This window comes from Mangifera indica, chromosome 19 (genome assembly GCF_011075055.1).
Source record: "Mangifera indica cultivar Alphonso chromosome 19, CATAS_Mindica_2.1, whole genome shotgun sequence".
In the NCBI taxonomy this organism is placed as follows: Eukaryota; Viridiplantae; Streptophyta; class Magnoliopsida; order Sapindales; family Anacardiaceae; genus Mangifera; species Mangifera indica.
The window spans coordinates 11,113,122-11,125,442 of record NC_058155.1 but is presented as its reverse complement, the minus strand read 5'-3'; the positions used below and the strand labels follow the sequence as shown (position 1 = coordinate 11,125,442).

At 37.0% G+C, this 12,321-nt stretch overlaps 1 protein-coding gene and 1 pseudogene across 1 annotated transcript; one reads left to right on the top strand and one right to left on the bottom strand.

Moving 5' to 3' along the window:
• Positions 1–1,910: 1,910 nt before the first annotated feature.
• On the top strand, positions 1,911–4,645 carry LOC123202919 (annotated as a pseudogene).
• Positions 4,646–9,302: 4,657 nt separating this feature from the next.
• On the bottom strand, positions 9,303–12,321 carry LOC123203356 (probable serine/threonine-protein kinase At1g01540). Its single transcript, XM_044619697.1, has 7 exons — positions 11,486–12,321; positions 11,278–11,382; positions 11,015–11,137; positions 10,757–10,927; positions 10,529–10,658; positions 10,228–10,437; positions 9,303–9,658 (listed from the first exon to the last, which is right to left on the bottom strand). The coding sequence occupies exons 1-7, from the start codon at positions 12,103–12,105 to the stop codon at positions 9,497–9,499; spliced, it is 1,521 nt and encodes a 506-aa protein (XP_044475632.1). The 5' UTR covers positions 12,106–12,321; the 3' UTR covers positions 9,303–9,496.

The window sequence follows — 12,321 nt, the reverse complement described above, 5'->3', positions numbered from 1 at the left end:
CATTAATGTCTGCTTCTGGCCATCTTAAGGCCGCCAATGCCTCATTATATATACCCACACTGCTCCCTCAAAACAGAACCTGCATGCACTGCAACAATTTTCTCCCTCTACAGTTCTTTAATCTTTAGTTCACCATATCAGCTCATTATTCTGTACTAACCAAAGTAATTTTATAAGCTGTATCTCTAAGAAAATCAATTGGACGAAATATATATTCAAAGCGGTTAATATCTTGAGAGGATATTTCGGATAATTTATCCAGCATCCCCTCTTAACAACTTACAAACAATTGGGTTAAGCTTTATGCTGTCTTATTCTCTGCCTAAATGAATTTGATCCAAAAAATTTAGTGGCAAATCGACCTCCAGAGATTATTTAATATAAATGATTCCAAATCATGAGTGATCTTCAGAACTGCCAGTAAAGTTGTGGCTGAATCTCCATTTTTAATTCAGACTGATTTGTTTCCTTCGATGTTTATCAAGTTAGGGGACAGCAAGAAGAAAGCATCTAGATAATCCCAACAAGAACTGATTATTTTATTATCCAGGTCATAGCATCTTCAATTCAAAGACATGATCCCAATCTCATAATGCTATTTAAATTTTAAAAAAAAAAAAAAGCTAATTTTTCCCTGAGGAAGAAAAATAAAGCTTAAATTTTAATATTGATATCAATGTACCCAATAGATAGTTTCACATTACAAGAGACCTGCCATGCTTTTATAGAAGACTGGGGACTTTTTTCTGAGAAATAATTTGCATATTCATCTTAATTTAAAAGGCTATAATTCTAAGTAAAGAGAGCATTATGGACACTTGGGCCAGTCACTGCAATCTAAAAGAATTTCTTAAACTCATTGGGTACTGGTTATAAAGAGAGGATGTTTCAGGCTTGAGGCAGAATTAATGCACAGAGAAATATGCGAATATTGACATGACTTTGGTAATGGCAATACGGCCAATACCCCTATTTTGTTCGCTGGCTCAAAAGGAAGTCATCGTTTACATGCATAATTTTATAGTCAAATCATACGTCAATTAGCATGAGAAAAAAATACTGGGTATGGATGAACATCTCACATAATAAATACCTGTAACCTTTTTGTTAATAATATATTTTGGATTGTAAATATAAAAATAAAATTACAACAGATTAAATCATTATTAATCAGAATGTTACAAATGATACATATGAAAATAACTCTACATTAAGTTATGTAAAAGGGTAAATATAACTCTCTTAGATAAATTTTTACTCTGTGGAAAGTGTATTAAATCAAAATATTACAAAATTGGCAGGGAAAATGTTACAGATAACTTCACAAATAATGCTGATTCTAATGTTAATAACTCTTGCGGTCACCATTGGACGACCTTCGGCATCAAAGCGACATGGTTATTGTTTTGTCAATTAAAATTGGATGGTTTACATTTATGCTTCCTTTCGGAAAGTTGGCTTTGACTGTTGGGATCTACAGGAAAGAAAGAGGTAAATAGAGAAACAACTTTACTGTCTGCTGAGTACTGTCCACAAAGGACTGGTCCATATCTGTATGAAAAAATGAGGCTAATATTTGCGATGCTAACTAGAACAACCAAACATATTCAAACCATTTCGCAGAGTACAAATGCATCCATTCATGAACTTACTGTCGAATCGGTCGACGGCAAAAAACATTGAATTATGTTAATGTTTTGTAATTAACAAGGTTAAATGGTTTCTTTATATTGCATTATAACTTTCCGAATTTTTCGTATCTTCTCATCAATCTCCTAGGCACCTCATCCATGGGTAAAAAGATGTTTTCCTGTCATCTTTTGCTTCATGTATTGCTTTGTCTACTGCTGTAACTGGGAATCAGCAATGCGGCGTCAAAAAGTGATGACTACCACACGTACATCATTCACATGGACCATTCTCAAAAGCCTGCATCTTCCATAATCCACGAGGCATGGCACCTGTCAATCTTGAAATCATTGTCAAATTCTGCTGACGCTAAAGAAATGCTATTATACTAGTACAATCATGTCATCCATGGTTTCAGTGCTAGGCTGACCCCTTCCCAATTATCTGAAATTGAGAAATCTTCAGCTCACCTTGCTACGTACCCACAGGCCTTCGGCAGGCTACTCACCACTCGCTCCCCAAAGTTTCTTGGACTAAATCGCAACTCTGGCTTATGGCCGGCTGCATCATGTGGAGCAGGTGTCATCATAGGAATTATTGACACTGGAATCTGGCCAGAGAGCGACAGTTTCAATGACAACGGAATGCCGCCACTGCCTCAAAAATGGAAGGGCAAGTGTGAAAATGGCACAGCATTTAGCCCTTCTGCCCGCAACAGGAAGCTCATTGGTGCTTGTCGGAAATATAAATTGGGTTATAAATATGAAGATTGAAACTCATATTATACAAAATTAATTGGCTTAGTTAAGATTCAATCCACAACACTTATATACCACTCATTTTACTTAAGTTTATTAGATGTGAAACTCTTTTTTTTTACTTAAGTTTATTAGATGTGAGACTCTTTTTTATTTGAGTCTCAACAAATGATACGAACCTTAGGAGAATCACACCTCAAAAGCTAGCTATTGAGATGGGAGAGCTAAGACCATATAAACCTCACATTAGTTGCCCATACTTTCTAATGTGGGATCCAAGTCTCATACCTTGTATTTGGGATCCTAACATACCACCACGCTCCGCAGCCCCGACGCCCACGCGGGCTGGCTGTGCGCTAGCGCCCTGCTAGCCTCAGGCGAACACTGCAATGCCGGCGTCACCACCCGCGCCGCACGATTGCAACTGGAAGACATGGTGATGGCTCTGATACCAAATGATACAAACCTTAGGAGAACCACACCTCAAAAGCTAGCTATTGAGATGGGAGAGCCCAAGGTCATATAAACCCCACACTAGTTGCTCATACTTTCCAATGTGAGATCCAAGTCTCATACCGTGCATTTGGGATCCTAACACAACACTTATATACCACTCATTTTACTTAAGTTTATTAGATGTGAGACACCCCCACTTATGTGTAAGTACCTAGGCTGTTAGATCTGCCTTTCGGCTCAATTGATTTTTGGCTGAGTACATTGTCACTAGTATTCAAGAACACTTAGGCTGTTAAACCTGCCGTTTGGCTCGTGTTCTGATACCATATCGGAAATATAAATTGAGTTTATAAATGTGAAGATTAAAACCCATATTACACAAAACTAATTGGCTTAGTTAAGGTTCAATCCATAACACTTATATACTATTTATTTTACTTAAATTTATTAGATATGAGACTCTTATTTATTTGAGTCTGCTCGATCTTTTAGCAAAGGATTAAAACAACATAGCCCTTCTCCAAGGATGACTTTGACTCACCAAGAGACTTCTATGGTCATGGGATTCACACGTCATCCACAGCAGCTGGTAACTTTCTAGACGGTGAAAGTCACTTTGGATATGCAAAAGGCACAGCAAGAGGAGTAGCCCCCACGGGCACACGTTGCCATGTACAAGGTCCTCTGGGCAACAGACACGTATCTGAGTGCAAAAAGCGATGTACTTGCTGGCATGGACCAAGCAATTGCAGATGGATTTGATAGTGTCATTGTCTCTGGGCTTTGAGCAAACACCTTATTTCCAGGATTTTATTGCAATTGCTTCTATTTCAGCAATTGAGAAAGGAATTTTAATTGTCTGTGCTACAGGAAATGATGGATTTCATCGGACGACACATAACGGAGCACCGTGGATCACGACTGTTGGAGCTGGCACGCTTGATCGGAGTTTCCATGCGTCAGTCACCCTACAAAATGGCTTAACATTTAGAGGAATATCATATTTCCCACAGAGCATTTACATTGCTGATAAACCTTTGTACCATGGCAAAGAGAAAAACAAAGCAATATGCAGCAGGAGAGCATTGGATCCAATAGAGGTGACTGAAAAGATTGTCCTCTGTTGATAACACCACCGAAACTGACTTTTACAGCCAACTGGAGGAGGTTCAGAGGGCAGGGGGATATGCGGCAATCTTCTTTACAGATTTTTAAGATTTAGATTCAAGTGAATACAACATTCCCAGCATGACACTGCCAACATCTTCCGGGGCTTTGCTTCGACAGTCTGCGATGGAGGAGAGTCAACCAAAGGTGAAAAATATGCAGTTCATTTTGACAGAGGTTGGTGTAAAACCAGCTCCTCAGGTGGCCTCCTTTTCTTCCAGAGGTCCAGACCCGATCAACCCGGGTATTCTAAAACCCGACATTCTGGCTCCGGGAGTTCATGTGCTGGCAGCGTTTTCACCTATTATCCCTTTCAATGAAATTGGCAACTACGACTTGGTGACAGATTACGCATTACTTTCAGGCACATCAATGGCTGCTCCCCATGTTGCTGAAGTTGGAGCTTTACTAAAAGCCGTCCATCCAGAGTGGACCCCGGCAGCCATTCGATCAGCTATAATGACCACAGCTTACACCATTGACAACACTGGTACCACTTTGAAAAATGAAATGGCTGCCCTTCCTGCCACACCAATAGATTTTGGGCAGGTCATGTAAACCCAAATAAAGCCATGGAACCTGGACTTATATATGATTTAAGCTTTCAAGATTATGTTGAATTCCTGTGCAGGTAGCACGGAAACGGAAATGTGGAAACGAAAATGTGAAAACGTATTTTCTTAAAAAAGTAAAAAACTGAAACATAGAGAAACGTGTAAATATAAAAAATATAAGATTTTTTTTATAAATATGAAATTTTTATAAAAAATACAATAACTTATATTTTAATTAAAAAAATATAACAATTGATTTTTTCTAACCAATTTAAAATAACATATAACAAAATAATTTTATGCCAAAAATAAATTATAAATTCAAGTTCTTAAAACATGTATGTATAAATTAAATTAATATTTATATATTCATCTTTTAAAATGAAAAATAAACATATATATAAATCAATATATTTTTAAAATATATTGAATGTTATCATATTTTAATAGAGAATGAATGTTTCCAGCGATAATCTCGAGGACAAGCAGAAAGAAAATTCTGTTTCAAAGATTTTTTTTATATTCTTTCATTTTTACTAATTCCTATAACATTCATTCTCTTTGAAAAACATACATTGTTCTATAATTAGCTTTTTTATGCTTTCTTGGTGAGTTTCTCTGCTAATATCCAGTATTATATATGCTGCCAAAATTTACATTTTTTTGCTGGAACAAATTAATTTATTAAGACACCCAGCAGAAGAAGAAGATGCCCAGGCAGCAAAGAAGAGAAGAAGACGCCCAGCAGATTGACGGTAAAGGAGATTGACAGCAAAGAAGAAGACGCCCAGAAAAATATTACGCACAGAAAACTATTTTTGTTATTTACTTTCAAAATCCTTTCAAGAATCCATTTATGATACACTTTCAGAATCCTGGTATGCATAGGAAACTCTTTCGATTAAAGAAATGTGTTTCCTTTTTATCTAAAATTACCGAAACGGCCCCGAAACGTTTCATACCAGTTTCGGGCCGTTTCGGAAACCGAAACGCTTCGGATTCGTGGAAACGCACCTGTGCGTTTCCGTGCTTTTTACACTGACAGGCAGATGAAAACTGTCCTTCGAATAAGCCAATGGAATTGTAGCCAAGAGCCATCTGATGACCTAAATTACCCTTCTTTTATTGTCATACGAAACCGCAAAAAAATTTAGCAGGGTTGTTACGAATGTGGGGCAAGAAGGATCAGTTTACCGTGCAAGTTTGGAGTTTCCAACTGGAATGAGTATCATTGTAGAGCCCAGCAGTTTAACATTCACTCAAAAAAATCAGAAGCAGGGCATTGTTCTAAGCGTGGAGAGTGACAGTGAAGCTCCAAGAATGATACACGGTTCTCTCATCTGGGTTGATCAACATAACCACACAGTATCAAGCCGTATCATGGTCCATTGAAATTTAGCTAAATCACAGTCAATCTCAGAATATTGCGATTTTTTGAATAAATATTTATATGATCATCATCGCCATCAATAAGTCAATGGTTCAAGGTTTGTGACAAAATCATTTAAATAAGACATCTTTATTTTGATTTCAACAGATCATAAGCTCGACGTCTTTATGATCATCATCGCACTTGAAATCATCCTTGCACATAGTTTCTTCCCCTCTTAAGAGCTTTGCTTGTGACAGAAGACTTTAAAGCTTCTATCGGTACTCACGAGAGAATCGGAGGAAGGATCCCATCTAGCACCTTACAATTATTTGGATTTTTAGAACTAACTGAAATATGCAATCTTGCCCATTTGGAAATGGAAGGGAATTTTTTCAATTGGTCGAACGTGTTGGGCTTTTAGGGGTCACACGGAACAGAGATGAGATAGAGCCTTGAGCAATACTAAAATTCTCAAATGTCGTACTCTTCCAAGAACTTAACTGCCTTACATTCAAAACTTTATTTCAACTCAAGGAGGGATTGATTAGTTATTTCAAGAGGAAGTTGTGGGTAAACAAGAAGCATTTCAGGCCAAACGAAACCAGGCCCTTTTCTTCAAAGATAAAGCTAGATTAGAATAACTTTCTAATGCAACAAGCTTTTCCATACCTTTGCAAAAGTCAAAATTACTCGGTCTACAATCTTTTAGCTTAGTTTGGAACATTCGATATAACAAGTCAGCCCATTATCACAACATTGTCTATTTATATACTGTCTCTCTTGATTTGAACCTAAAACATCATCCTTAAAAACGTGCAAGACTTTCTTTAACCATTATTGCCTTCTTCTTCATCGGTCATAGACCAATAATCCTTGGACCATAATCGCCACAGGTTTCTTTGGCTCTGAGTCTTGTTGTTGTGAAGTTTCCTGAAAATTCACTCATTGTCTAGTTGAGATATTCATGCTATAGCTAAGCTCCCTGTCATCCAACAACTCACTTAGATTCATTTGCCACTCTGCCAAAAAACGAAAAAAAATCAAAGTTTATTATTGAAAAATGGAGAAAATAAAAAGAGAAATCATAGCTTTAATTATTTTAAAAAATTTTAATATGAAACTCAAGGATAATCCTTCTTTTTTTTTTTTTCCAAAGCAACCAAAGTACAAAGTTGATATAAACCTTAGGAGAACCACACCTCAAAAGTTAGCTATTGAGATGAGAGAGTCTAAGGTCATGTAAACCCCACACTAGTTGTTCAAACTTTCCAATGTGGAATCTAAGTCTCATACCTTGCACTTAGAATCCTAACAAAAGAAAAAGACAAATATGTAATCAAGAACTTAAGAAAATTGTAATATGAAACTCAAAGACAACTGTTAAAATAGGTCTTCTTAGCCACTAAAGCTAACAACTTTCCCTTTCCCTTTATGACCATTGTGTTCAATGACTACCTCTTTATGACCTGTTTTCATATTTAATAATTCCATTCAATTAAATATCTATCTCTAATTCTTTGTCACCTGTAAATTTACAACTTCACCAATAATTTACAATTTTATTTTGGGTATAAATAGAAGGTGCAGGATTATATTGCATTCAAAAGTCATTCCCTACATTTTATTTCACATAATGGAAGCACTGCTAAATGCCTTTGTGTTCCCACCTCTTAATCCAACCGAATTGTGGCCGATTCGTTTGTTAATAGCCTTAAAATTTGTGTTCAGTCATCCATCGATTTGTTATCGTTTTTGTATTTCTTCAGTTAAGGTTGTTGACAACAAGTAAAAAGGATAGGCAATTGAAAGTCCTGACCAACTCTAGTTATTAGAGAAGGAAGGGAAGAAATTACAAACTCTATTAGTAGGAAACTATAACTTTTGAATTGGGAAAAATTATTAATTTTTAAGATTTAAAAGAATAAAATTTTAAAACTACTAGATTTTATTAATTTTAATCATTGATAAATATTTAGATTTTTAAAGAATAACGAAAGATTATTTGAAAAAAAAAGAGTAAAATTTGGATGGAAACAAGTCCTTTGGCCTTTCGATTTTATGAAAAGAATGTATACATTAATTGTAAAGAAGGCTGAATTTTTTTCATGGTAAGAGATGGCATTGGCACCCAAAAGGTATGATAATTAACAGTCAAAAGCAGAGATATGTCGTGGGCTTACCAAAATTACTCGAGTACAGAGACTGGGATCCACCGACTCAACCACATCATTCAAGTCGGCAGTGCTAATTCATCAAGTACACTTGATAGTCGCCAGCCGAAAACATTTTTGACCAGCAATTATGTTTCTAATTTATGACAAAAAAAAAAAAAAAAGTTTTTAGGCTTATTTTCAAGGTCACTGATTGGTAGTATGAGATCCAACATACGGGTATAGAGTAAAAACCTTGGATAAAACTCTTGATAAATGGAAGGTCAAAAAGTAAACGATACAAAATCTATGGACTCCAACAAAGGAGACGGAGCAGGCCAAATAGAGTGAGGTAAGTACCACGACCCTTAACTCTGCAATTCGTAAACTGGCCAACACAGACATGGATGGAGGGGTCCAAAGATTCCAAAGGCTCTAGCTGCCAAGATTTGCCTAATAACAAACAAGCCCCACAACCTTATAAAGATATGTGACTAGTGCGACCCAAATTTCAAGTTGTATCCCCACCTAACAAGGCACCAAACTGTTTAGTCTTTTGAAGCGCAATGGTGCTGCCTCCATGGATCAGTATATAACTGGATGTAATCTAACCGAGATTTTTTTGCCGTTGAGAGGCAAAATATGATGTGACAGTCTCTTTTGTCATTCTTGTCGGTGACAGATATCATAGTCAGATTTTGATATATACAAAGAGTGGCACATGTAACTTTAGTGTTGATATGTGTCAGTGTATGTATGCTTGAACCATACAGTCAAAGAAGTTGATTTATCTGTACTCAAAGATTCATATAGAAAATAATTCAAAGGAAATAAGTTGCTTCCCCAAAAGATAATCACTTTGAATTTCATCCTAGTTGTTCAAAGGCAATCTAGTTATCAGAGAAATAATGAATAGAGAAAAGAATTGCATTCATCAAAAGAAATGAAGAAAAGTGACATTTTGAAACTCAAATTGTGTTGCATTAATTTATGAAACTTGAGACCCATGTGAAAATGGCTCTACAAGGTAATCTCTATTCATAGTTTTTCAAATTATTAAGTTCCAATGGTTTAGAGAGCTTGACAGAACCTGACATCAATACGCATATAGGGCAAAAAAGTAGCAAATTTCAAGTTCATCTTTTTCATTCTGAAGATTTGTGCAAACCAATGGAATTTTGTAACACTTAATCCTCTATGGTAGTTAGATGATAAATTATCAAGAAGGAGTACTTAGCATCAAATACAAAGTGAATGGTATACAGATTAAGACAGAATGCTACAAAATCTGAAAACAGCACAATATCATAATGATATAATTTACACATACAAGTGAAATGAGTAATATGGAGAACAAGGCAAACAAATGAGTGTCAATTCACCTTACAAAAGATGTGGCAAGGCAATTGCCTACTGCTCTTCAGGTTCTTGCTTTCTCCACGATGACCTATTGGTTTGGGCATTACTTTCATATCCACTACTGTCACCTGATTCACTTACACCCTTCTCCTTCAGTCTAGCCCTCACACCATCACGCTGTAGACACCCATGTTCCCTAGCCGCTCTACAATCCTGAAATCATGTAAGCAATCATGGGTGAGAGCTGAGAAAGCATGCATGGAACAAACATAAAATGGAATTTCTGCTAAGAGCTTTTCTATGTGCTAAGGATCTGAATTTAACTACCCAAATTACACTGACATATATACAACATATCCAGGAGCCAGAATCCCAGATTTCTTTTAACCATAAAACTGATGCATCATAAGTTTTTTTTTTTCTAAATAATGCCCAAGCTATCTTAAGTTTTGTGACCTTCAAATAAACCAAAACAATTAAGAGGAAACACAGCTCATATCTGACACATCATTGGTTGACATTTTAACGATATCCAATCAGTCAACATAAATTTATGTTGCATTCTATAAAACACCAGATCCAGGTAAAATAAGTGCAACCAAAAATCCTATTGGAACTTCTGTTCCAATCTAATTTTAGGATATTGATTCTTGCTTAAACATCCAACAGTAACAAGCCCTAGATGTATGCTGAACGAGTTCACGGCAAAAACATAGATATGTGAGAAAGGAATTTAAGAAAGTAGTAAGAATAATTTACTGCAGACAAGATCATGAACTTACATCGCGGAAGGGAAACTCATCAGCTTCGAGCATATGTATTACATGCCCCATCTTTGGCCTCTTCTGAGAATTTGGATCCACACAGCGTAAAGCTACTAAAAGCACGCGCTTCAGTGCCCTTGAAGAAGGCTTCTCCTTCAACCTAGGATCCAAAATGCCCTCTGCATTTCGGTTTGTTACCATTGTCTTAAGCCACTCAACTAGATTCACCTGAAATGTGAACTTGACAGAGAATATCCAAAAAGAAGAAAAAGGAAGAATAAGACAATGGTATCAGGTAATCAAATAGGCATATACAAACCTCTCCAGGAGGACGGCTGTAATCCACCGGAGTTCTCCCGGAAATTATTTCCATTATGAGAATTCCAAAACTGTATACATCACTTCTTTCATTCAACATTCCAGTGCTAGCATATTCTGGAGCCACATACCTGCAAAACAGAACCAGATAGTTGTCATTCCTAATGATTGGCCAGGATCATTTATCTCATATGTTAAGAAATAAATGAACTGTTATAGCTCAACTAACCCAAATGTTCCCATCACACGAGTTGTCACATAACTCCTCTCTGAGCCTAAAAGCTTTGCTAGACCAAAGTCAGAAACTTTCGGATTCCACTGCTTATCAAGCAAAATGTTGCTTGACTTAATATCACGATGAACAACTTTTGGTTCAAGGCCCTCATGGAGGTACGTTAGCCTGTACATTTTCATTAAAATTCAGACATAGCAATCAACTAAGAACCAAAGACAGAAGCTCACAAGATTATATCAAATCAAAGCCTACCCTTTAGCTGTTCCAAGTATTATATTCATCCGAATCTCCCATGTTAGAGAACTGTAAGGCCCAACATCTCCATGAAGCCATTGTTCTAAGTTCCCATTCTCAACGTATTCATATACAAGCATCCTATCGCAACCAAGTATATTAAATACAAGCGAGATCATGGCATAGAAATTACAAATGATCAAATTTAAAACAACCCGAAAATTCAATCGTGCAAAGCTCAGTATCAATGTGAAAGATGCAAAATTCAGAATGTAAAATACCTATGAGCTCCTTCGGCACAATATCCTAACAGTCTCACCAAATTCTTATGCCGCACACGGCCAATTGCTTCCACTTCAACCTTAAACTCCTTCTCAGCCTGCCCCCTGCAATAAAAAAAAGAAAGCCTCTTCAACCTTTATGAGAACTACATGCAACACTAAAACATTTAACACAACTAACTTTAGAAACCATCAATGCAATGAACACCTGTTGTTAAGCAAATTTTTAACAGCAACTTTGGTTTTATCCTCTAACACGCCACGGTAAACAATTCCATAGCCACCTTCACCAATCACGTTCTCATCAGCGAAACAATTAGTTGACACCTCAAGCTCTCTCAAAGTGTACCAATGGCCCCATCCCAAATGCGAGACCTCCGGCGCAATTACCGCCAGCGCCTGATCACCAGACCGGACCTCGCCCGACCCGTGATAGGACCCGGCGCCATGTTCCGGGTACGAAATCAGGTGATCTTTCCCGATTTCAATGTGAATTCTGTTACGGCCATTGACAGGGCTGTCTTCAAGCAAAATTGGGTCGGGCTCCGGCGAGTCAGGGTTTGGCGGTTTGGGATCAACCTCGATTTGGATTTCTTGGATTTCTCTAGAAATGTTTGGAATGGTTGGGTTGCTGTTGTTAAGAGATAATGTTTTGTTATGTCGTTTAGAATTATTGTTGTTCCGTTTTGAAGTGAACCAGAGAGATATGAGAAAGAGTATAAGAACAATAGCAGCTCCAACGCATATGCCAAGAACAACCCACAAACGTAACCCGAAAATGGAGGTTCTCTTGGAGAGCTGATTGTTCAAGAACGAATAATCAGACATTATGGCTACTGGGTTGTTCTAAAAACTAAAAATTATGTCTGTGAAATTGAAAAATATTTTCACGAGGGAGGTGAAAGAAATAGTAAGACAAACAGAGTGCTAAGCTATGTGTAGCAGGAAGAAGAGAAGAGTGAACAGCTGGCATGATGGGACTTCTAAAATTGAGGGAAACTCCATTAACGATTTGGTGCCCAAAACACCTTTTATGTTAAAATC

Coding starts and splice junctions, on each gene's coding strand:
- LOC123203356 (XM_044619697.1), bottom strand. CDS start 12,105: ATGTCTGATTATTCGTTCTTGAACAATCAGCTCTCCAAGAGAACCTCC. Junction 10,928..11,014: donor ATACTTGGAACAGCTAAAGG/GTAGGCTTTGAT, acceptor GAAAATGTACAG/GCTAACGTACCTCCATGAGG. Junction 10,659..10,756: donor CGTGTGATGGGAACATTTGG/GTTAGTTGAGCT, acceptor TCTGTTTTGCAG/GTATGTGGCTCCAGAATATG.